This window comes from Electrophorus electricus, chromosome 7 (assembly GCF_041902795.1).
Source record: "Electrophorus electricus isolate QZ-2024a chromosome 7, ASM4190279v1, whole genome shotgun sequence".
NCBI lineage: Eukaryota > Metazoa > Chordata > Actinopteri > Gymnotiformes > Gymnotidae > Electrophorus > Electrophorus electricus.
In genome coordinates this window covers 1,807,498-1,832,500 of record NC_137503.1, presented here as the reverse complement: position 1 = coordinate 1,832,500, position 25,003 = coordinate 1,807,498, and the positions used below count along the sequence as shown (strand labels likewise).

The following is a 25,003-nucleotide window of genomic DNA, read 5'->3' as shown; positions in this document are numbered from 1 at the left end:
CACACACGCACGCACACATACACGCACACAGACAAACACACATACACGCACGCACACATACACGCACACAGACATACACACATACACGCACGCACACATATACACATACATATACATACACACACACATGCACACACATACACGCACACACATGCAGATTTTTAGATCTGAATATTTGTTGTTAATTCAATTAACAATGTGCCATCGAATATAGAAAATGTTGTGTCAGATGTCTGAGGCAGAATGTGGACGTGGGCTCTGCTGGTCTGGGTGCTGTAGCACTCCTGGGGCAGCCACAGAAGCAGATTATAAACAAATAAACCAGACTACAGAGGGCTTCAGTTAAGTGGAGAACCTCCCCCTGCAGCTCTGTTTCTCTTCCATGTTCTCCCAGATAACTGCGTGCGAGGCTGTGTGAGTGTGTGTGAGCGTGTGTGAGGGTCTACTGTAAGGTAGAGGTGCTGGACACACTTCAGATGCTGAATGCCTTTGGCTCAAACAGTGTGATTCACTTTGACCACTAGAATGAGGTCGTATTACTCACAGGGTCAACAGCCCAGAAGCACTCACTGGCTCAATTGCTCTCTCTCTTTTTTTCCATCGTCCTTCCCCCTGCAGTATCGCTCGTGCGCGTGCTGCACTGTTGAGCTCTCTGTCCAGTGAGGGCAGGTCCTCTTTCTCTTCTTTCTCCTGTAACAAGCAGAAGAGTGAAGACAGTCCAAAGGTACCACCCACATGGTCCACACTGCCCACCTCTCTCTCTCACTCACACTCACACACACACACAGCACAACATAGTCACACTGCCTTCAACCCCTAGTGGGGTTGCATTACACCCGCTACAACAGCTACGTCTGTTAATTATCTCATCAGCTAATTAACAAATTGACCACTCAACTGATCTCCGACCAGGTCATCCAGGGTCCATGCTGTCCATGCTGAAGTATTTCTGCTTGCTTTTTGCAGCAGAGCAGTGGCTCGGGCACTACAGCGTACCACCTCCAGAGGGCGCTACCAGGCGGCATCATGCTCATGGAGCTGGCCTTCCAGGTAAGAGCGCCCCGCCCTGCCTGTGCCCCGTGTAGCATCCCGTCACACCCAGAGACTGTGGACTGCAGGGCAGAGACGAGATTTTATGGTAGACTGAACCTCCCAGTATCTGTTTATGGCGATTAATATTTCAGCACAGAATCAACTGAGGCCATTTAATGGTTGATCTTGCCTGGTTAATGTACTGTCTCCCTCTTTCTCTCCCTCTATCTATCTATCTATCTATCTATCTATCTATCTATCTATCTATCTATCTATCTATCTATCTATCTATCTATCTATCTATCTATCTATCTATCTATCTATCTATCTATCTATCTATCTATCTTACAGAACCCGTAAACCATCAAAAATAAACTGTTTTGGTTAAGCCATTAAGTTTAATATAACTACCAATGTGTGTTCACACTTTAATGATGTGTTAATGATGGCCAGTTGGCCTTGAATTTCTAATGAGGGAAAAGTGCTTTAATTAGTATAAATTCGAACGTGATTTGTGGCTGTCATTGCCATGGTATTATGCTTACATTGTTACAATAAAAATGAGTTACACCTCTCTCTCTCTCTCTCTCTCTCTCGCCCTCACTCACTTTGTCTCCTTTCCTCTCATCTTTTCTCCCTCCCTCTCTCTTTCGGTTTCTCTTCCACAGGGTTTTTATTTCTGTGTGAAGCAGTATGCATTAGAATGCTCTCGGATTCCCATGGGCCAGACTGTTAATTCCCAGGTAACACTGTAACTGACTGTGGGAGAGGGGTGGAGGGGTGTGTGTGTGTGTGTGTGTGTGTGTGTGTGTGTGTGCGCGTGTGTGTCCTCACATATCTCTCTCTCTCTCTCTTTCTCTCTCTCTCTCGCACTCTCCCTCTCTCTCTCTTTCTCTCTCTCTCTCTCTCTCTCTCTCTCTCTCTCTCATGGTGGGGGGCTTGGAGTGAGTCCCGGCTGGCTCTAAATGAGGAGCAATTAGGTATAAATATTTGTAAATGGCTGCTGTGTTTACCAAAGCGTCTCCAGATGTTGCTCAGTGCTGGTGGGGGGGGGTCTCTCCCTGTGCCCCCTCCTTTCACTCTTTCAGTATGGTAACCCCCCAGAAGGTCCCACACACTCACAGTTGTTCACAGGGAGCTTTTAAAACATTGCATTGTTAGTTGTTCATCCTCTCGCTTGGTGCGGCTGCAGTGTGTTGTGTTCTGCTGAAAGGTTGCAGCGCTAAAGCCCAGTGGGACGAACGCTAATCCCAATGCTAGGCCAGAGGCTCAGGGGATTAAAATTACAGGGGTTATAATTATCAGTGTCGGTAATGATTACACAGTGCTCTGCTAATTTGGAGTGTTTACTCTCTAGATGTTTCACCTTGTTAGTCATGTGTGAATGTGTGAAAAATTACTGACATTCCAATTATGAGTAAAAGCACCATCAGTGTTGATAATAATTACCACTGGCAGCAGTAATTATGCAGCATGCCAGATTTTAATCCTGTGTGAATAGAATTTAAGGGCCGCAGAATGTAAAATAATGTCAAGGGAGGAAGCAAAGTTCAGGGTTCTGTAGAACCCAGTTTGGATCACTCATATCACGATGGATGGATGGATGGATGGATGGATGGATTATATAGCCTAGGGCATCAGTGTACCAAGTGTTTCAGTTCCACAAGCCTGTGAGAGTACCCAAACACAGCTGCACCAGTTCTCTGGAGCTGGGGTTGGCAGATGCCAGGGGAACGCTACCTAACAGAACGCACAGTGACAACAGTAGAATGTAGGAGCGGTATTGTCTTGGGTATTGTTTTCAGGGTTTGGGCCCCTTAGCTCCAGTGAAGGGTGGTGTTATGTTAGACAATGATATGCTTCCAGCTTTGTGGCCACACTGGTTAAAGGGCTTTCCTGTTCCAGCATGACTGTGCACGTGTCCATGCAGACATGGACTGATGAGTGTGGTGTGGAGGAACTCCAGTGGCACAAAGCCCTGACCGCCACCCCACTAAACACCTGTGAGGGGAATTGCAATGAAACAGACCTAAGCGTCCATCATCTGGGCCTGACCTCAGCAATGCTCTTATGACAGATTGGACACACTCACGCTCACTCACAGACACACAGGAATGGAATAAATCTGTAGAAACACATACGCTGGCACAGGTGTGTAAGTCAGGTGCCCACATGCTGTTGGCAGTATGTTGTATATAAATGATCATTAGAAAGTAGTTGTTACACTTTATTGGATCTTGAGGGGAAATTTGGGATCTATAGAAGCAGAAGGTCAAACATACTGCACACATAGTAAACACACACACACACACACACATACATACACACATAATAAACACACACACACACAACATAATACACACAGATACAACACATAATAAACACACACAGTAAACACACATATAATAAACGCACACCCACCAAACACATAATAACACAAAACAGTAAAAAAAATAGTGTGTTTATAAACAACAACAACCAAGGTCAAAACAAGTGGACAGATAGAGTAATGGATTCTGGGGATAACGTTACAAACAAACAAAAGCAAGTCTGAGTTCTTGTGCTGTGAGGAAGTGAGTGGACTCTGGCTGGGGTCAGAGGTTTATACACAGGCACTGATGCATGCACGTTCTACTGTCGCTGAGACACACAGTACGGACCTGTAGAGGTTCCCAGCATGCCCTGGGAGAGGGTGGGCTGTGGAGCCCCTGCTGATATACAGTGACATTACCTCTCATTGGCTGATGTACAGTGACATTACCTCTCATTGGCTGTGCTGTTCTCATGCTCAACATGTACTGGATGTGTTGTGTGTGTTTTCCTGTGAGACGGTTGTGTGTGTGTGTGAGACATTGTGTCCGTCTCTCCCGTGAAACTAACCTTTTAACTTCTTTGCCTATTTCATTCTTTCTGTCTAAACATCTGTTTATCTGTGTGTGTAGGTGTGTTTGCACACTCTTTTTATGTGTTTATGCCCTTTGTTTTTGCGTGCACATCGTGTGGGTGTGTGGGTATGTGTGTACCCCTTTTGCTTAAGTGAGTTTGTACACTGTGTGTATGTGTGTGTGTGTGTTCAGTCCAATCTCATCCTCTCTCTCCATCAGGACACTACCCCCACCCAGCCTCGTAGCAAGCCACTCCCCGGGGCCTCCTCAGACTCTGCGGTATGTCCCAGCATCCTTAGGGGCGGGCTCTGGCTTGCGTCCCACCAATCAGGCTTCAGTCTTTCCATCCTCGTTCTCCTCCCACACAGTGACTTGCCCCGCCCCCCCCCTCTGCCTGCTGCCCACCCCTATCCCCTTGCGAATTTTTAAGATGGCTTTGGAACGAGATGGCTTCTTTTGCTGCCTTAATTGTGCTTGTCTGTTATGCGTGGCCTGGACTTGTGTCTGTGGTTTAGCTGTTCCACTCTCATTTTCTCTGTGGTTGCTACGGTGACATTTCCTGTGAGAGATACAGCGAGGCTGGGATACACTGGGAGGGCTTTGTGTTGTTGTTGTTGTTTTTTTCTGCAGCTCAAACAAAAGAAAGAAATGCGTCCTAACAACCCTCCTTTTTTCCCGCTGAAATGATCCAGTATGAGGGCTTGGAGCAAAGCTTTGTTCTGTTCTGTTTTCTGCTGGGGTTTTATTTTATTTTCTAACAATGTTCTGAATGGAGAGAAAAGTACACAGTGTTGGTGAGACACTTCACTTGTAGCCCTGTAAAGGGATGTGGATGATGACGGTGGTGGTGGTGGAGGAGGTAATGATGAAGATAACACTCTCCAGCATCTCACGCTCTTCCCTTTACGCTAGCGCTCTCTTCACTTTACTTTATTCTCTGCCTTAATTTAAAAAAAATCAACCTCATTGATTTTTCTTCTTTAAATAAATGAATCAATCACCCAGGGTTCCCCCACCTGGTCACGACAGAATCTGCAAAAACATCCTACTTGTGCTCTTATTTTGACACCTGAGGTGTGTGTTGGGTGGATTGGAAGTAGATCTTTGCATGGTAGCAGTGTTGTGTAAATGGATCAAGGCGTTTGGTTGGTCTGGTTTTAAACAGACTCCCCATGATCTAGAAGGATGGATCAGGGCATTTGGTTTGTTCTAGTTGGTTCATTCCTGGCTCAGGGTGAACGAGGTCTGTGTGCCACCTTATCGGGCTCAGACACTCACGTACCCATTCTCAGCATCTCACACAGACGCTCACGTACTCATTCTCAGCGTCTCACGCAGACACTCGTACTCATTCTCAGCGTCTCACGCAGGCGCTCGCGTACCCACTCTGTCAGACGCTCGCGTACCCACTCTCAGCGTCTCACGCAGACACTCATGTACTCATTCTCAGCGTCTCACGCAGGCGCTCGCGTACCCACTCTGTGTGTCAGACGCTCGCGTACCCACTCTCAGCGTCTCACGCAGACGCTCGCGTACTCATTCTCAGCATCTCACGCAGACACTCACGTCTCACGCAGACGCTCATGTACTAATTCTCAGCGTCTCACACAGACGCTTGCATATCCACGCTCAGCATCTCACGCAGGTGCTCGCGTACCCACTCTCAGCGTCTCACGCAGGCGCTGGCGTACCCACTCTCAGCGTCTCACGCAGGCGCTGGCGTACCCACTCTCAGCGTCTCACGCAGACGCTCGCATACTCACTCTGTGTGTCACAGACGCTCGCGTACCCACTCTCAGCGTCTCACGCAGACGCTCGTGTACTCATTCTCAGCATGTCACGCAGGCGCTCGCGTACCCACTCAGCGTCTCACGCAGGCGCTCGTGTACCCACTCTCAGCGTCTCACGCAGACGCTCGCGTACTCATTCTCAGCATGTCACGCAGGCGCTCGCGTACCCACTCTCAGCGTCTCACGCAGGCACTCGCGTACCCACTCTCAGCGTCTCACGCAGACGCTCGCGTACTCATTCTCAGCATCTCACACAGACACTCACGTCTCACGCAGGCGCTCACGTACCCACTCTCAGCGTCTCACGCAGGCGCTCCCGTACCCACTCTCAGCGTCTCACGCAGGCGCTCCCGTACCCACTCTCAGCGTCTCACGCAGGCGCTCGCGTACCCACTCTCAGCGTCTCACGCAGGCGCTCGCGTACTCATTCTCAGCATCTCACACAGACGCTCACGTCTCACGCAGACGCTCATGTACTAATTCTCAGCGTCTCACACAGACGCTCGCGTACCCACTCTCAGCGTCTGACGCAGGCACTCGCGTACCCACTCTCAGCGTCTCACGCAGATGCTCGCGTACCCACTCTGTGTGTCACAGACGCTCGTGTACCCACTCTCAGCGTCTCACGCAGACGCTCGCGTACTCATTCTCAGCATCTCAAGCAGACACTCACGTCTCACGCAGGCGCTCGCGTACCCACTCTCAGCGTCTCACGCAGGCGCTCGCGTACCCACTCTGTGTGTCACAGACGCTCGTGTACCCACTCTCAGCGTCTCACGCAGGCGCTCGCGTACTCATTCTCAGCATCTCACGCAGACACTCACGTCTCACGCAGACGCTCGTACTAATTCTCAGCGTCTCACACAGACGCTCGCGTACCCACTCTCAGTGTCTCACGCAGGTGCTCGCGTACCCACTCTGTGTGTCACAGACGCTCGTGTACCCACTCTCAGCGTCTCACACAGACGCTCGCGTACCCACTCTCAGCGTCTCACGCAGGCGCTCGCGTACCCACTCTGTGTGTCACAGACGCTCGTGTACCCACTCTCAGCATCTCAAGCAGACACTCACGTCTCACGCAGGCGCTCGCGTACCCACTCTCAGCGTCTCACGCAGACGCTCGCATACTCATTCTCAGCGTCTCACGCAGACACTCACGTCTCACGCAGACGCTCATGTACTAATTCTCAGCGTCTCACACAGACGCTTGCGTACCCACTCTCAGCGTCTCACGCAGGCGCTCGTGTACCCACTCTCAGCGTCTCACACAGGCGCTTGCGTACCCACTCTCAGCGTCTCACGCAGACACTCGCGTACCCACTCTGTGTGTCACAGACGCTCGCGTACCCACTCTCAGCGTCTCACGCAGATGCTCGTGTACTCATTCTCAGCATCTCACGCAGACACTCACGTCTCACGCAGGCGCTCGCATACCCACTCTCAGCGTCTCACGCAGACGCTCGCATACTCATTCTCAGCATCTCACGCAGACACTCATGTACTAATTCTCAGCGTCTCACACAGATGCTCGCGTACCCATGCTCAGCATCTCACGCAGGCTCTCGCGTACCCACTCTCAGCGTCTCACGCAGGTGCTCGCGTACCCACTCTCAGCGTCTCACGCAGGCGCTTGCGTACCCACTCTCAGCGTCCCACGCAGGCGCTCGCGTACTCATTCTCAGCATCTCACGCAGACACTCACGTCTCAAGCAGATGCTCATGTACTAATTCTCAGCGTCTCACGCAGGCGCTCGCGTACCCACTCTCAGCGTCTCACGCAGGCGCTCGCGTACCCACTCTCAGCGTCTCATGCAGGCGCTCGCGTACCCACTCTCAGTGTCTCACATGATCGTAAGAAACTGAGCAGAAGCTGTTATCTTTCATTATTAGTGTTTGACTCTAAGCTTATCAGAAGTGGACCATTGGAAAATAATTCTCTTTTGCTTACACACACACACACACACACACCCCACCACCACTACTCCTCTTCCTCCAACCTCCAGTTGTGTTGTATTTATTCCTGGCCCTGCAGTCATTTGCAGTAGCCATGCTTTGATTTTTATTTAATGAAATGAGATGCAATTATTAAGCTGATTGATATCAGAAACTCATGGCAACGAGGGCTGGCCTGTTAGCACTGATCATGAGCTGTGCTCGTTTTGGGGTATTTGGTATTTCACTGAGCTGAAAGCAGGTTGATACTGTGGTCAGAGCTCCTGTGTACAGCCTCTTTGCGGTACTGGATGTACTCAAATGGTGTGCAGTGCTGTGTCTGATTTAGATCTGTGTCAGCTATTTGATGACATTAGCAACAATGATTAAAAACTGTTAATCATAAATCTGTCTGTTTCGATGCATTTGATTGATGTATCGCTAGCACTGTCTCCCCTGAGAGATGGAAACCATTTTGGAAGACCTGTGGTAGGTGGAGATGCAGGACAGAGGTCTTCTACAGCACAGGAGCATCTTAAAGGAAGCTGAGCGTCTGTGAGGCATGGCCAATGGAATATAAAGAAACAGCACAGATCTCTGTGCTGAAGCAAAAACCCCAAGCTTTGTAATTTTACAGTACAATGAAAATAACTCCTTTTTTGAAGGATCTGGAGGTGGGGTCCACAGCTTTTATCTTGCAATTTTGTGGCAATTAGGATTTACCAGTTTTGTCAGGATTTACCAGTTATTGCTTGAGGGTTCTCAGATGGTCTTTCCAGGCTCTGAGATCTAAGGTTTGAGTTTGTTTTTTTTCCCTCCTCTCAGGTGGTAGTCCTGATGTATGTGCATGTGTGTGAGGATGGTCCCTGACCTCCCAAAGAGAACTACTCCTTCTGCTGGATGTGTCTGTCTTAAAGAGTATCCTCTGGTCATGTGGTCTAGTGTTCCAGGAACAAGAGTTGAAAATTCAGAGGTGCTCACAAAAGAAGAAAATGTTGGTGGAAGTCTAACCAGACTGAGACAAACACATGTGCAAATGTGATTACTGGTGTAAATATTCCTCTTTCCCTAAGTGAGCTTTGCGCATGATGGTACCCAAACATGCTGGTGACATATTTGTGCCTTTTTCTTTTCTTTTCTTTTCTTTTCTTTCTTGCTTTCTTGAAAAAAAATTCAGGTCAATCGAATAATCTAAGCACTAATCATCAGATTAATTGATCGTGAAAAGCCACGGTTAGTGGAATATGTAGTGTGAACGTTTGTGTGTGTGTGTGTGTGTGTATGTGTGTGTGTGTGTCTTTCTACCTGTCCTGCAGTTGTCCATGCTGTTCACTGAGGAGTGTGACAAGGTGCGGGACCTGATGCACGTGCATTCCTTCAGCTACGACTTCCACTTGCGTGTGGTGCACCAGTACTTGGTGGGCTGTCACCTGACCCTGCGCCAGGGCTACCAGCTCAACCGCTTCCTAGAAGACTTCATTACCCATCACCCCGACATCCCCAAGTTTGGCCACAACCACGTCTTCCAAGGTAGGACTACAGTAGCTAAACAACTCCACAAAGCCAACTTTAACCACATCTTCCACCATCCTTAGTCCAGAACCATACAGCACAGACCTCAAGCTTATGAGAGTAGAGTTCTGGACCAGTTGAACAAGTTGTATTTTTTTCCCTGGATAAATTAAGTCTGGGAAATGTATTTGCTGCTTCCCGACACATGTCCAAATCTGTAACTCCCTGAGTTTTTCCAGAAGCCTTGAGCCTCCTTTGTCTTCCCATTTTCTACATACTCGACATGGCAAACAGGACTGGCGAGTGCTAGTGGATTTGGGTTTTATTTGAAACACCTGTTGTAGAATTCTTGTCAACACGAGGTTATTAATTCTGGATTTGGAGAGAAAATGGGGCTTTGTTCTGGATGTGATAGTTCTGCAGGCCCTCGAGATTTAATTAGTCTTTACCTCCTGTGCAAATACTTTTGCCCTTTGAGTTTTCAGCTGAGCCTTTGGGTTATGCAGCTGCAATACCTTTTGCTTCTTACCTGTGATTGTACAAGCATGTCTGGGCAGTTTTCTTGATGCCGTGTGCGTGTGTGTGTGTGCGTGCAGGTAGTTTCTCCATTTCGACAGGGATGATCACTGCTCACCAACTCTACAACTACATCACCGATCATGCTGGCACATACAGCATGAAGCCTCTTCGTATGTCCAAGACTGCAGTTACCACTGACAGCAAGAAGGGGGCGCCGAACACAGACCTGCATGAGTATGCCCTAGTGGCGCTGTGGAACAGGTACCACCAACTTCCTCATGGCTGTGGGCTTCCGTGTGCTGAGTGAGACGTAGTCCAGCATCAAATCTGTTGGCTTTTTTTTCCCCAAGTGGTGTTTTTCATTTCCAGGGGGGAGAGTCGACCCCATTTCCTGGATATTAAAGTTGTATATATACATCATGTTTTGTGCCTCATGTCTACTGAACAAACCTCCCCAAAGTTGGTCCTCGGGCTCTGACGGAAGGTCTGATCAGGCCAGACATGGCCATGAGTGTCTGATCAAGATGTGTCCTGTCTGTGTGTGTCTGTCTGTGTGTCTGTGTGTGTGCCGTCCTGCTCTAAATGACCATGCTGTTTCTCTCCTGCCTGTGCCTCATGTGTTTTCACAGTTCGGGTGTGTATAAAGACCCAGAGGGACTGTGTCGCCACGACGACTTTGATGTGTCTCTGGTGGTGTGTCACAACGCGGCTCCATTCGAGGAGCAGTCAGAGGGAGAGAGACACCTGCTGAGGTACAACGCACATCAGATGGAGAGAAAAAGATAGAGAGGAGAGAGAGAGAGAGAGAGAGAGAGAGAGAGAAACAGGAGAAGAAAGATGGAAAGACGAATGACAGAAGGGTCCAGTACTCTGCACATCTGTGGCGGACCATCATTAGGATTTTATAGATGTGACTACTTTCATCCATGCAATTTTATCAAGAGGGCGAGAGTGAGATTACGCAGCGTTGTCCGCACTGAGAGTGAGATTACGCAGCGTTGTCCGCACTGAGAGTGAGATTACGCAGCGTTGTCCGCACTGAGAGTGAGATTACGCAGCGTTGTCCGCACTGAGAGTGAGATTACGCAGCGTTGTCCGCACTGAGAGTGAGATTACGCAGCGTTGTCCGCACTGAGAGTGAGATTACGCAGCGTTGTCCGCACTGAGAGTGAGATTACGCAGCGTTGTCCGCACTGAGAGTGAGATTACGCAGCGTTGTCCGCACTGAGAGTGAGATTACGCAGCGTTGTCCGCACTGAGAGTGAGATTACGCAGCGTTGTCCGCACTGAGAGTGAGATTACGCAGCGTTGTCCGCACTGAGAGTGAGATTACGCAGCGTTGTCCGTAGCACCTCCATCAGTTCCATTTTCTCCAACACTGATAACAGAACAGTTTACATCAGACCTTATCAATGCATAAGCTTTGACTAATTTCCTGGTTATAATGGGTTCCAGGGTCCATACCAGCGTACAGCAAGATCAGATTATTTGTGTGTGTGTGTGTGTGTGTGTGTGTGTGTGAGTACAGGCTGCGTTACTATGTAATCATGACCAGTCAGAGAGAGCTCTTCCCTCGGCTGACGGCTGATATGCGGCGCTTTAAGAAACTCCCGCACATCTACCGCGACCCCGACGACCTCAACGGCCGTGTCCCAGTAGAGCGAGCAGAACCAGGCAACGTGGGAAGTCCGGATCCTGAACCTGACCTCTGGGAAGAGACGACCTCTCCGCTGACCCCCACGACCAGCCCCGAACCTGACCTCGGCGAGCAGGCGTGGGAGGGGGGCGGAGCCTCTCCCGGTCTGTTCTACCTGCCCTCTCTCTTCCCCTTGCTGAACTCTGAGGTGCTGTCAGCGCGCAGGCAGATCCAGAGCAGCGTGGAGCAGGCCATGGGTCACTGCCGCAGGGACAACCTGTGGAGGAGGCTGTTCCACGGGGAACACCTGGACAGGCTCAAGCTCAGCAAACTGACCTTCGGGGAACTGGAGGAGCTCCTGAATGCCGTGCAGAGCAGGTCCATCGACGAGATTGACCCACAGCTGGTACTGACCGCACGATACACACGTCCAGTATATACATCCAACTCTGTTGTTCACCATTCACCCGCTGTGTGTAGCTGACTTTCTCGCTGGTCCGTCTTGTGCGTGCACACAAACGCATAGACACACGCGCGCACACACACACGTTTAGTGATCTTAGTGCCGCCAGTTTCTGATTGCAGGATGACAGAAGTGGCAAAAGTAGCCCACAGTACTGCAAGACACACACACACACACACACACAGTGTACAAACTCACTTAAGCAAAAGGGGTACACACACACACACGCTCTTCAGCACGTCTAACTGCACAGCCAGTTACGGAGAGACAGGAACTCAACCCCTTTAACAGTGCTGTAATAATCAAGCTTGTAATATCACAGCAGGGACCCTTGTTTATTTTCTTCAGTTCCTGCGTCTATCTCCAACACTTAGGCGTAATAGAACAAAAGCACACTATCCATGGCCTCCAAGGTTCACGTCTACTTATTCGGGAGTGAGTTAAATGAGCTAAATGTGTCCGTACCGCCGCGAGCCAGAGTTCCCTTGTTGGCGGTGTAGTTTATTTTTGAGAGCGCAATCATCCCATTATTCCGTTATGCTCCGTTTCAAGCACATTGGTTATGTTATGCATTTGAACAGCTCTGAGGTTTGTTGGACAAATGATGGCATATCATTTAAAAAAAAAAAATCAATTTATTTGCGTTTTTCTGCAGAGTGTATGCCTGAGCTCGTGCACTTAGTAGTTCTGTCATGGTACGCATCAGAGACGCTATCCAGCGGCTCCCTGTAGAAACGACATTATGATCATCTTTAGCTTTCTGTACCTGCAGGCCTTAACACCCCCCCCCCCCCCCCCGACACACACACACACACACAGAAATCCTGTGACTGCCGGCGCCGCCTTTGCAGACTTCGCTCTGGATATCCGGCGAGCTGACACATCCCCCTGCGAGGCTTTCTGCGCCAGCGCTCTGCCGTTAGCATCAGTTCAAGCGCCTTGCCCTCTCGTCTTTACATTTGCCCCACAGCTCCGATTCTCCACGGGGAGCTGCCTCCGTCCTAACCTGCATACAGGTACCTTTTGATTTCCCGCCCCACGCGCCCCTTACATCCAGCACTGCCAAGCGCGCGCTGAGGTCGCTTCCGCCTCCCTCGCCAAAGCTCAGCGCCAAGGCGACGTCTCCGCTAATCTGTTCGTGTGGATGATGCACGCTGCCGTCAAAAGGAGGAAGATTCCTAGCGGAAGGATGTATGTAGCCTCCGGAGGTGCTTCTGCACATCTGTGATAGCGCGGGGAGCTGGTGCGAATTGGATTTCTTTTAAAAGAAATCAAATTTGGGTCACACTTACATTGTACAAATCTGCTTAATGATTCCGTATTCTTGCTGGGGTGTCTCCATTTCAGTGATTTTTCATAATCAAATGAAGAATTTTTTATATATATATATATATATGTGTGTGTGTGTGTGTGTGTGTGTGTGTGTGTGTGTGTGTGTGTGTGTGTGTGTGTGTCAAAGTAAGTATATATTTATATAGTCAAACTGTGTGGCCACAAACTTACCCTGGAGCCTTGAAGCCTTTTTAAGCACTTCAAAGACTCCCCAAGACCGTGGCAAATCCCCAAAATAGCATTCGCTGAAATGAGCCTTAGCGAACAGGCGGTGTGGATCCAGCTCGCCACGTTTATTCGTGTCCAGGCCTTCAACACGCCGAACTCTGCTCCCCACCGTGTTTCCTAAACTTAAAACCGACATGAAACGTACGCGGTCATACAGTAACGTCCTGAACCTGTATGTTATTTGCGTGTTGACAGGACTGTTTCCTCACCATGAGTCCTGCCTGGTACCAGAGTCTCATTAAAGTGCTCCTGTCCCGCTTCCCACAGAGCTGCAGGCACTTCGTGGACGACAGTGGCATTCAGTACCTGGTAAGGATTCTGAAGTATAATTGTATATCGGTGGGTTGGGTTTTTTATTTCTTACTTATTCAAAGACTCGGGCCTCAAAGCGAACGGCGCCCAAAAGCGGCCCCGCGGAATCAGCTCCAGCGGTCTGTCACCTGGCAACGGCGTCACGGTTTTCTCTTTGGGGGCGACCGCGCACCATTTACATCGGAGCCTTTGACAGGAACACACTCATCTCTTTTCAGAAACATTACAGGGTTGCAGCTCTGGTTTCCTTTTTTTTTTTTTTTTGAAAAGAACATATATCCTGCTATGAAAAAAAAGTCACAAGACCACTCGCTGGATGCCTCGAGTCACCTTGAAGACTTCAAAATTAAACTGTATTAATAAATTATAGTTACAGCTTATTATGGTTACTTTCAGCAAAAAGATTAGTGGAGGTATGGGGGGATTCAGCATTTTGATACCTTTGTGGTTTGCAGTGAACTTGTATGTGGTGTTAAAATGTTTAAGTCTCGGCGGGGATTAAATGAATTTTATGGGGAATAATCACGTCTCCTCTAAAGTGTCAGGAGGTTGTTCTCTGCTTAGGTCTGTAATTGAGGGACTCTGGATCAAAAGAGGGCACGTGCACTTTTGGAGGTTTGCAAGAGAAAGCCCACAACTCGCGCAGTCTGTAATTTGTTCTTCTATACATCCAAAACAAAAGTACCCTGTCGGCGTCTGTGTTAAAAAGGTGTTATTAAACATCTCAACGCCGATAATAAATGGATCATGCAATGTGGAGTTCAGATTTAAACATGAAAGGGAACGTTGGCAAAGACATTACATTCTGAATGTTAACTTTATTTTTTTAAAGGCTGTCCTTAACCAGAAGTTCACAGACTGCTTTGTGCTGGTGTTCCTGGACGCCCAGGCAGGGAAAACGGTGAGCTATTGTACTCTTGCCTTCTTATCCTGGTCTGAATCTCACCGATAACATTCATCTCCCTGCGTAAAAGCAACTTGGTGCCGTCACACCGTACAAAATGTGCCTCTTAACCTTCATTTTCTTCTTCCCCCAGAGTCTTAAGGTTGTTTTCAGGGAACCGCTGCCATCTCAACCGCAACCTAGCAACAGCCCCCCACCCCAACTGGTGTCCATGTACCACCATTTGGAGTCTGTGATCAACACCGCCTGTTACAACCTATGGACGGGTCTGCTGTAGCATCTCACACACACAGCAGGGGAGCTAATGGACATAGGAACAACAACAAAAAAATGCAATTTTGGCTAAACGAGTGTGTAGTGTGATATGAAGGAGACAGGGGAGCTTTTCCAACAAGACTGGAGTCAGACAGGCCTGTGGCCATGGTGGTTACAGTACATTCTGTATAACAGTGTTATTCTGGAACGTTCTAGAGCAAATTAAGAATCGACAGGCCGAATGAACCGGCGTGAATGTTCTAGAGGCTTACCGAGACAACCCACCCCCACCCACCAAGATCTAGCCTCCAGCCCAGTGTTTGAGTTTAACTATATGTTGGATCGTGTCAGGGGTCTTAAGATGGCGTTTAACTCCCAAACGCATCTGGTGAAGTCGGACTGAGAGGAGATCTACCTCACGGAACAGGACTCGAGGGCGTCCCCATTCGTGTACTTTACAGGGGCTGCGTTTCACATGTGTAAGAGGACCCTTGGCCACACTGCTGGTTTGCCAAAGCCATACTCTCTTCAGCTCTCGGCTGGGGTCTTTACGATGTTTCTTTTGTTGCTGTGGCTTTATTTTCCCTTTAGTTGTTTGACGACCTTAGTGGGTGTTCTGCTTCTTCTAATACTGAATAGACATTCAGGTTGCAATGGAGGGGTAAGCGCTGGTCAGAAAAGAGAGAGAGGGGAGAGAGAAGCAAGATAGAGACAGCACAAGCACCTTTAACGTTGCCAGTTACGCAGAGAATCGTTCGGGTGTGCCGTTATCTGACGCACACGTTGAAATGACGACTTGGTTTCACGGTGCTTGCGGCACTGTATGAGCCATTAAGTAGCCGATGACTACTCTGTGTGTGTGTGTGTGAGAACTACTGAAGTTTGTAGTGGTGGGTGATTGCTTCTTGTTCTGCCCTCAGTGGTATTTTGCGTGAAATAATTTATACTTACTGCCATAATCTTAAATCCAGAAGTGCCTACTTTTTTTTTAATTTTTTTTTTTAGGATGCAGTCAGAATTGTTATTATTTAATCGACATTGTCAGAGAAGAATCACATCTGTGTGGTGATCTAGTTCTACAACGGTAATGCTCTGAACAGACTTTTTGTCTCAGTTTACAGACAGGACAGCAGGAAAATATCTACCAATAGCATGGGTGCGCACACACGCACAGACACCCACATACGTTTCACAGGAGACATGGCTGCATCTTGTGTGCACTTCACTGAAAGAAACCAAATATTTACAGGCCATTTTGAGCTCGATTCAAAGTGGCTGCTGCTGAGTGAGACGACGTGTTCGAGTTTTCTGACATGAAGGACGCTGGACACTTAAGCCTAATAATGCAGTATGCTAATGAGTTAGCAGTTGATGTGTGCATTTAGGCTATTAAAATATTGTGATTTAATTGTTTGAAACCTGTACATTATGTGTATATAATGAATCATTTGTAAGTATACAATGCAGCATTAAACCATAAATGAATAACTGAAGTGTTTTTAATATAGTGTTTCAGAACACAAACAACAATCGTTAAACTGAATAGTTTGCCCGACACTGAAGTTAGGCACTTGCATATAAAATAAATTTCCTAGTATTATTCTTGAGCATATTGACAAATGGGAGGAAGTCCTTGATGGAAGTCCAGTTCTGGACTTGTCTGGTGACGATAAGAGGCTCCATAGCCTTATCAGAAAACATGCGTGTAATTACGGCCTTCATTTTGCAAATATGCGTGCATTTGCTGCAAACACACCAGAGTCAACGGAAGGCTCAAATACAGGCAGGACCGCAACATGTTCACATGGGTGAGAAAGTTCCTTGTAGACTGCTGGTGCCGAAGGGGAGGTGTGTGGGGTTCCGCCAGGATCGACCCAGCCAGGCGTCTGAACTCACCTCTGATCCTCCAAGTACTCTCTCACCCAACCCAGGCCTGCTTCTGTTGAGCCTAGAGAGAATAACACCCTGACATTCAGATCAAGTGGGTTGTGGCGCGCGCGTGCACGCACACACAGAAATACATACACACGTTTGTTTATTTATAAATCACTAGTCAAAGAATTGGGCTTTGTAATGTAAATGTGTGTGCTTCGTTTTCCATTTATCTTAAGGCTTCAAGTGAAAAGTGGATCAGTTCATTAGGGAGGCAATGCTCTGTTAGCCAACAATAACAACGTTGTCCAATAAAAAAATCCAGAATAAATATCGGGTGGCTGTTGAAGAAAGCTGATTTACATTTACATTTTCTGCATTTGGCAGATGCCCTTATCCAGAGCGACTTACAAAAGTGCTTCGTCAACTACTGTGCATCATAGACAGTACTGTAGGTCAGAGTTCAAGATACCATTGAACTAGAATACTGTTGAAACACGGGGATCAATGCTGATGCCTAGAAGTGCAAAGTAAGTATAAGCTCTACAACAGACGATGATGAGTGTAGTAACAACTCAAACAGTTTTATGTCCATTTAAAAGGAAAGCAAGACACTCCTGAGCCATTAGATGTGGCTTTACCATACACACACACACCAAGTTTCCTCTTTGTGCAAACCAAGTCTGCCCTTACATGAGCGCAGACAGAAAGGGGATGGAAGCATAACCGTAAAAATAACAGTACAGGATTGTGCTAAAAAACACGACTTCAGGCATGGGTTTCATAGCACGCGCGGTGGAGCCACTCACCCAGCGGTTTGTATTCACAGCCAACGTAGCCGTCATAGCCCAGCTCTTCCAGCAGGCTGAACAGGTAAGGGAAGCTGACCTCTCCGGCACTGTCAGGTTCGTGGCGGCCGGGCACCTGTGCCACCTGGACGTGACCTGTAAGAGGAACGAGATTTTTTTTCCTTCTGTTCCAGGGTGCAACACGCACGTGCACAGTACAGCACCACTAGGCAGGACTACATAAGTGTGACTACATACCACAACAACGTGACTTCAGAAGAAATGGGAAATGCAATAAATTTACAAACCACTAAGCGCAAAAGGAGCATGACTGTCGCACAGGCCACGACACACTGGCAATTCAGGACAGCATAATATTCACACCGGTGGCCTGGTAGCTTGCTGAGTAAACTGCAAAGTCTGTGGACCGTCAGTACAGGCTGGGTGGGGGGTGGGTTTCTGTCTCAGCTGCAGAATGGGGGGGGGGTGGAAAGTGTCTAGCAGGGTCACACTTCTTTTTTGCATTGATTAGAGGGATGCTCAGCTCAAATTCACATCTATTACAGGGCTACTCAGCTCAAATTCACATCTATTAGAAGGCTACTCGGCTCCAATTCACTCCTACAGACCCTTCAAAAGAGGGAGGTGTGATACAAGATGAAGGACATGATTTCTCTGATGTGCTGGCCACCTGCCTTACTGCTGATGTGTGTCTGGTTCCTGGTGGAGTGGTGGAGGGTTGACTCGTGAACACTCAGCAACTGAATATGAACAAATTGAATAAAGTGTGGGGTGGGGAGAACACATGGTTTCTTAGTCTGTTTAAAGCACACAGCAATAGACCAATAGCCTTTCATTTCAGCAGTCCCATTTCAAACCATCAATAGAAGATTATTTCCACTTTACTCCTATTTTCCATTCATCTGTGACATGAGTTTTATTCCAAACCACAGACAGTGAAAAACACACACACACACACACACACACACACCCCGTGTTCACCCGCTTACAGGATACACACTGGAACTGAATTAATACCTCAAGGAATTGATTCCTTATGCTAAAATCCCATAATCATACAATACGTCTACGCACATATCAACACATTCTGCCGAACACACTTCTCAGTACACCATTCAGTTCTGAGGACACACCAGTGTTTAGGAATATGAGATGGGTGTCACCAATCAAAACTCAGTATGAACTAAACATTTGAAAACACAATAAAACACATCATAATTACTTACTTTTCCTAATGGGGCAGATAAACCCCCCTATACCTATTCAGGAAAAAGTCAAACGGAACAAGAAAATGGACCAAGAAAGACAGAGAGGAAGAGGCAGAGGAAGCTTTCCACAGACATTTGAGCAGTTCTTGTGGAGAGTGTCATAATGTAAAGCAGGCAACAAGGGAATCTAGACAGAATCGTGGCCAAATCCTCATGATCAACATTGTGGGAGTTTTGTTTGTTTGTTTTTATTGTAAGAGTAATTTATTTTTGTTTGTTTGTGTATTGTGTTAAGATAAACATGCAATAATGCTGTAATATTGCATTTCCCTCTGCAAGTCAGCAGTTCAAGTTTTGTAAGTAAGTTCTGTGTAGTGCAGCGCACACAGTATAACTTTGTGGTTTGTGTGTGTACATACCTGCTGTGTGTCAGTCATAATTATAAGTCGCTTTGGGATAAAAGCATCTGCTAAATGCCATAAATGTAACGTAAATGTGACCCTTCTGGTAGCCAAAGTTAATCGTAAAACAGCGCGTTACTTGCCGATGAGGGGGAAGTATTTCTGGATGTTCATTGTCAGGTTCCCATCCATTATCTGCCAGTGGTAAACGTCCTGTGCAGGAGAAAATAACGTGTGTTGGTGAGAGCCCACAGCAAGCTGAGCACATCAGTGTGATTTAGGAGCTATGGTGCCTTTCAGTGGTGTTGCTTCTTTGGTAGTCTTAATCAGAGCTCGAATCACCTCCCAGACAGCACAAAAGACACTGGAAGCCCAACAGAGGAGGAACACTGAAGTCTTTTCTGGGACACAGGGGCACTCACAAGCTACACCGCTGCCCAATTCTTTCTGCGTCCCTAAAGCTAGCCAATGGCCAAAGTCCCCCGCACAAGATTTATTCTGCTGGAAAAATAACCCAACTACTGCAGCGTGATAACAGCGGTCCTCAGAAAGTGTTGTGCTCGTGTCACCCATTCTTAATACGCTACTGCATGAGACACTGCTTCCTCTGACTGCTCAATTCATAAATAACCCTCATCCTCGGGGGGGGGTCATATCAGTACACCACATCCTCATTCACATGACCAGGCTTGGACACGAATGTGTCTGGGGTCTTTATTTTCAGGACACACATCAGGGTTGGGAAGTCTTATCCTGGTCTGGTGTGGTGTGGTGGTTCACCAGTTGGTGGACAACTGAAACGTATTGCAGCACATCTTTAACGCATTGATTAAAGTATGTGGGACTCTATAAAAGTCTCTGGATTATAGAAACCGAACAGTAGGACTGACCTGACCAGCATATGGGTCATAACTCGGGATTCCAGACACAAACACCAGCAGTGTGATCATATGCTAAATATCGCCCCCCCCTTCCTGACTGTATCCCTCATTACCCAGAACACCCCAGTGGACCATATAGCTGGTGCTAAACAGGCTTTGTTGGGTGTTTGGATTTTACTCTTTACTGCTGTTCCCTGCTGCAAGAGGTGAAAAGTTAACACACACCGTCGTTCCAGAGAGCAAAGGGAATACTCACCAACTGGAGCTTGATATTTGGACGGTCAACTTTCTGCAGAATCGCAGCGGCTACATGCAGTAAGGAATATGTTAGTAGAGGGCAATAGTCAACACCAGCTATAGCTGGCCACATTACCATAGTGCAATCTGTTAATTAACTAATTAAAAATGAATGCTAATTATGGTGCATGCAAATGATATGGGAATATTCTTATAGCGTATATAATTTAACTACTCCACAAGTACATTCTAAACAAGGCGGGATATTTCACAAAAACAGAAATAAATTCCACCGATCTAGAGGAATTCTAGTCTTACCCTGATGAGGCGAGTTCAGGAAGTACTGAGGATCCGTAATCCTTGTGTTAATGGGTTCAATAAGACCAAGAATTCCCTCCTGAAAGCAAGGCAACAAATAGCGCTGTTCCATGATCCATTTCACTCCGGAAAACTCAAATGCAACTTGCGAGTAAATGTTACATAGCACATGGTACAAATATTCTGTCATGTTACTTGTAACACAGAGAAAAGACATTAAAAACAGACAAGGAACAAAGCCAGTGTCATATATACCATCAAAGCATGGGTACTGTGAATATAAAGCCACTGTGGAGTAATAGCCATCATTTTTTCCAGAATGTCATTACCAATTTACTTTATACTAAATTAATGTGTGTGTGTGTGTGTATATATATATATATATATATATATATATATATATATATATATATATATATATATATATATATATATATATATATATATATATATATATGCATGCTATGGCTAGACTTTGTCGTCTGAAGATAGGCAGGTGCAACAGAGCCAGCAAAATAGACAGAAACCCCACTGACATGCGTGCATATGCTGGACAGAAAGGGCGGAGACTGAGTAGGGGGGCAGAGCCTCACCTTAGCGAGCATATCTGCCGCATGACGCAGGTTCTGCACAAAGGTGGCTTCCATCTCCATAGCAACCGCGGCACGCTGGGCCCCTGCAGGTACCCTCCCAGCCATTAAGTGTATCCTGGAGAGAAACTGCATGTGACTCTACACATGCTTCAGGTTCATGGCTTCCTCGCATTTTAAAAGGATATTCTGATGTTTTTGGGATATGAAGGCAATCCCCCCCCCCCCCAAAAAACCCAAACCAGTCTTTCAACTCTTTCACAATAAATCCAGGTGATTTTAATGATGTTATTCCAGTGGTGCTTTGTGTCAACAACCCAGATGGATGTCTGCGGTTTCTCTGCGCAAATATTTTGCAGCTGGAATAATTTGGTGAATTCATCTGCACACTTAGCCATTAATTGATCACCTTGTTAGCTATAGGACAAACCGGGTTTACCCGAACTAAAACGAATAAAATATAAAAATCTAAAGATTATTATGCAATATTATTTTTAAGTCAATTAGAGAAGAAATTATTTAATCCATGAGTTACAATTGTCATAAGATCCTTTAGATTCAAACCAATAATAGTTATGTTTGCACTGCATGTCTGATACTGTATCCATATTCCATATTTATTATATATAATAAGCTCACCTGGTGGAGCAGGTAGAACATGGTGATAGTCAAGGTCAAATTTATTTATTTAGCGCTTTTTACAACAGTTGCACAAACCAGCTTTACAAACGTCCAAGCCCAAGCTCCCAGTGAACGAGCCAAGGGCGACAGTGGTACGGAATCATGAGGAAGCAACCTTGAGAGGAACCAAGACTGAAACGGGGACCCATCCTTCACTCGGCAACAATGGACAATACAATACAACCGAGGTCATGGGTTCGACTCCCAGGAAGTATGCGTACTGACAAATATCTGTAAGTTACTGTGGACAAGAGCGTCTGCCAAGTTCAGTAAATGTTTAGCATCAGGGCTGAATCAGTAAAAAATGAATGGAAAGAATGGGAGAGAACTGGCTACACATCAGGCACTTCACACTGCCTAAACCACAGTGCTGACGTGGGCCTAAGAGTCTCTGCCAAAGGTGCTAAATGTAACTTTTTAAAACTGTAAACAATAAAAGGGTCAGTTTTTCTGTGGAACAACGCTTCAGAAGTAACGCAGCAGTTCTCCACACTCTGTCCCGAGGACCCCTAGGAAGAACCGGCTAGCCTGCCTGATAATTACCTGACGAGTTAAATTGGGTGTTCAAAAAGAAAAACACAAAGGTGGCAGCACATGTGGTCTCCAAGACAAGCCAGCAATACCTCTTACAGTCCAGAGCTTTAGCGTAGTGAATGGCCTGAGTCAAACCCTGCCTGAATTCCAGCTCTCTTCCAGGGACAGCACCAAGCCCCAACTCCCCATGCTTTAAATCACCTGAAAAATGACAAATTACACCACATTTACTGCTTTTATAAACTGCTAGAAACATTTTATATTATAATATTTTATACTTATGTATCCAAGTGAGAATTGTGATATCAATGATTGGATTGGCTATAAATTATAGTATGCATCTCTGCTGAGATGTTTCAGTCAAAACCTGGTGGAGGTTTATGATAATCATGGCAAATTAAGATTTTTTTTGCATCTAGTAATTGCACACTGACAATTGCCCTGGACAGGAGGGAGCACCTTTCATAGGAGACAAACGACACACCTTACACCTTAGAGTTCCTTTTGCATTTGTATTTGATTGAGGCTTCCCTATATGCTAATGCAGGTCGTAGGGTGAATGCCTCCGCTGTCAGAGCCTGCTAACTAAAAGCAAACTACAGCAACAACACACGAGTGCACACATGAAACCCAGGTCCTACTGGGAAAGAACAGCTCCCTTTGACTCCTGAAGTTATGTGAAGCAAGGTTAATACCCCGCTCTCGTCTCCTCTTACCCGGGGGGGTGTTTATGAGGGCTATTTCCAGCCCTGCCTGCTCTTTGACCCTCCGCAGGTCTCCCGGGTCTGTGTCGTACAGCCACGCGGCCTCCACCGCGCGGAACCCCGCCGAGGCGGCGGCCTGCAGCCTGCGGGGGAACTCCGGCAGCTCCGCGAACAGCCAGGAGATGTTGGCGCAGAACCGCAGCGACATGTTCCCTGGTCGCCTGGTTGTGAGCCGACTGGGAAGGAACTAGAAAAGCAAACGACTCACTCTCGCCTACGACTCCGCGCGGGTCCTCACACGACTGTTAACTACATCGCTAACGCTAAGCTATCTGAGAGGGCCAGCCGTCTCAGCTCGTAACATATCACTTACCGGTTGTTCAAGTGCTAGTGATCTGTTAACGTTTTCAGAGTAAATAAGCTCTACGGAATCGTACGAAAAGGCTCATTTCCAACTCCGTCTGTTTTGGTTGTAGCTCCTTATGCTAGCGAGTCGCCGTACAGAGGTCGCGCATGCGCACCCTAAGCCGGCACCGGCGCGCGTAACGCGCCCGTGGCCTTCGCGCGCTGCGCTCTTTTGCACTGTCCTCGGCCCTGCACGAGTCTGACGCCCGTGGATTAAAAACAACAACAACAACAACAAAAAGTCTCTCCGCCGTCGACTTTACTGGAAGCACGATAAGCGTGTTCGGCGCTCGCCCCGTTTCTTGCTCCGAGCCTTGGACTGTGGTGGCAGAGGTGCTTGGATGCTTATTAAGACCTATCAACATTGAAGCTTAAATGCAATCTGTCCCTGGAATCCTGGGAATATGAAATATGAGTATGAATGGGAAATGGCATTGCCCTGTGTTCTTTCACGTTCGGGGTTGACAGCTGACAACGAGGACGTTATAAGCACGAACGACGTGTGCGCCTACAGCGTTATGAATTGAGTACATTATTCAGTACAGGAAAGCAAGTTCAGGAGATTGCCGTTCCCTAACTTAGATGAGAGAGGGCACATCAGAATGTGTTCAAGCCCTGTCCTCTTTGTAGCGGACGCTAGTATCTCTCTTTCCCATCAGCCTGTCTCCGATATGGCCCCAGAGCACACAGCGATAAATAAAGTAATAACAATCCTTTCATAAGCAAAGTAAATTAGTGATGGCTGTGAAGATAATATGAATTTTCTTTTGTTTTGGACAGCCGTTAACCTGCATCGAGTCTTCTGGAGCTCAAGTGGCACCCGTTTGATGGCAGATTGTAAAGCTGTATATCATATATCATATAGTTATGATATATAGCTATGAGATATATCATAGTTAACATGTCTGAAAGAGGGTCTGTGTGTTACAACAGAGAGGTGCTCACTTGGCTCTTCCATTTTTACAAGCGAGAGCAAGTGGTACCGAAAGCTCACCGTCGCAGCCAGACGTGCTGCAGCCTGAGTGTAAAACGGAGAGTCCGACTGTGAAACAAACACTCACAGTCGTCAGATAAAATGTAAACAACAAATTATACTGTTACAAAAAACGTTGAAAAAAAAGTTGAAGGTGGAATTCTACTAAAATGTGAGAGTGAATTTGAATCTCATCTGTGTCCTGTTGGTGCCGTGAGCCGGATAAGTACGCCAACGTCTGGCTCATATTTAAATGTCCAAAGGATGGGAGATGTAGTGTAAGTACAGTTAGAGCTGTTCATAAACTAAAATAGACCTGCTATTCATCACACAGTCTATAGCTGGCCTGTCAGGACACCGAATAAGGGCTTGAGTTCATGTTAATTTAAACGCTATTCTGCATACGTCCATTCATTACTAGCCAAACGTTTATATTTTGGCTGAATTGTCCTTATAGTCTCAAAGCCAACACATTTCGTCACCCTTTTCAACTGGTCCATTTGCACTTTGTGAATTCTAACGAACAGCTGGTGATGCAAAATAATGTAATAGTTTCGGTTTGCTCGATGACAATCCCAGATACCGGCCTC

The 25,003-nt window shown here is 47.0% G+C and overlaps 2 protein-coding genes across 10 annotated transcripts in view; one reads left to right on the top strand and one right to left on the bottom strand.

Moving 5' to 3' along the window:
• The window catches only part of szt2 (SZT2 subunit of KICSTOR complex), an 87,095-nt gene extending 70,807 nt beyond the window's left edge, over window positions 1-16,288 (top strand). For 6 of the 8 annotated variants that reach the window (XM_081717976.1, XM_081717973.1, XM_081717975.1 and 3 more), the window contains 11 exons: window positions 619-724; window positions 967-1,050; window positions 1,701-1,775; window positions 4,137-4,196; window positions 8,956-9,169; window positions 9,748-9,931; window positions 10,300-10,422; window positions 11,199-11,712; window positions 13,525-13,638; window positions 14,474-14,542; window positions 14,679-16,288. In XM_081717976.1, the coding sequence (XP_081574102.1) occupies window positions 619-724; window positions 967-1,050; window positions 1,701-1,775; window positions 4,137-4,196; window positions 8,956-9,169; window positions 9,748-9,931; window positions 10,300-10,422; window positions 11,199-11,712; window positions 13,525-13,638; window positions 14,474-14,542; window positions 14,679-14,822 (1,687 nt within the window). In that variant the 3' untranslated portion in view covers window positions 14,823-16,288. The remainder of the gene's footprint in view (window positions 1-618; window positions 725-966; window positions 1,051-1,700; window positions 1,776-4,136; window positions 4,197-8,955; window positions 9,170-9,747; window positions 9,932-10,299; window positions 10,423-11,198; window positions 11,713-13,524; window positions 13,639-14,473; window positions 14,543-14,678) is intronic. The other 2 variants (XM_035524534.2, XM_035524531.2) reach the window with 1 other exon arrangement.
• On the bottom strand, window positions 16,282-23,580 carry hyi (hydroxypyruvate isomerase). Of its 2 annotated transcripts, XM_026995926.3 has the most exons (9): window positions 23,409-23,561; window positions 23,048-23,282; window positions 22,421-22,532; window positions 21,120-21,234; window positions 20,527-20,605; window positions 20,228-20,277; window positions 19,234-19,303; window positions 17,482-17,616; window positions 16,282-16,748 (listed from the first exon to the last, which is right to left on the bottom strand). In XM_026995926.3, exons 2-9 carry the CDS (start codon window positions 23,241-23,243, stop codon window positions 16,693-16,695), a joined length of 813 nt encoding a protein of 270 aa, XP_026851727.2. In that variant the 5' UTR covers window positions 23,244-23,282; window positions 23,409-23,561; the 3' UTR covers window positions 16,282-16,692. The 2 variants fall into 2 exon arrangements, with proteins under 2 accessions (XP_026851727.2, XP_081574105.1); XM_081717979.1 differs by lacking the exon at window positions 16,282-16,748 and adding an exon at window positions 18,156-18,221 and having other exon boundaries at window positions 17,481-17,616; window positions 23,048-23,580.
• Between the last annotated feature and the right edge of the window lie 1,423 nt (window positions 23,581-25,003).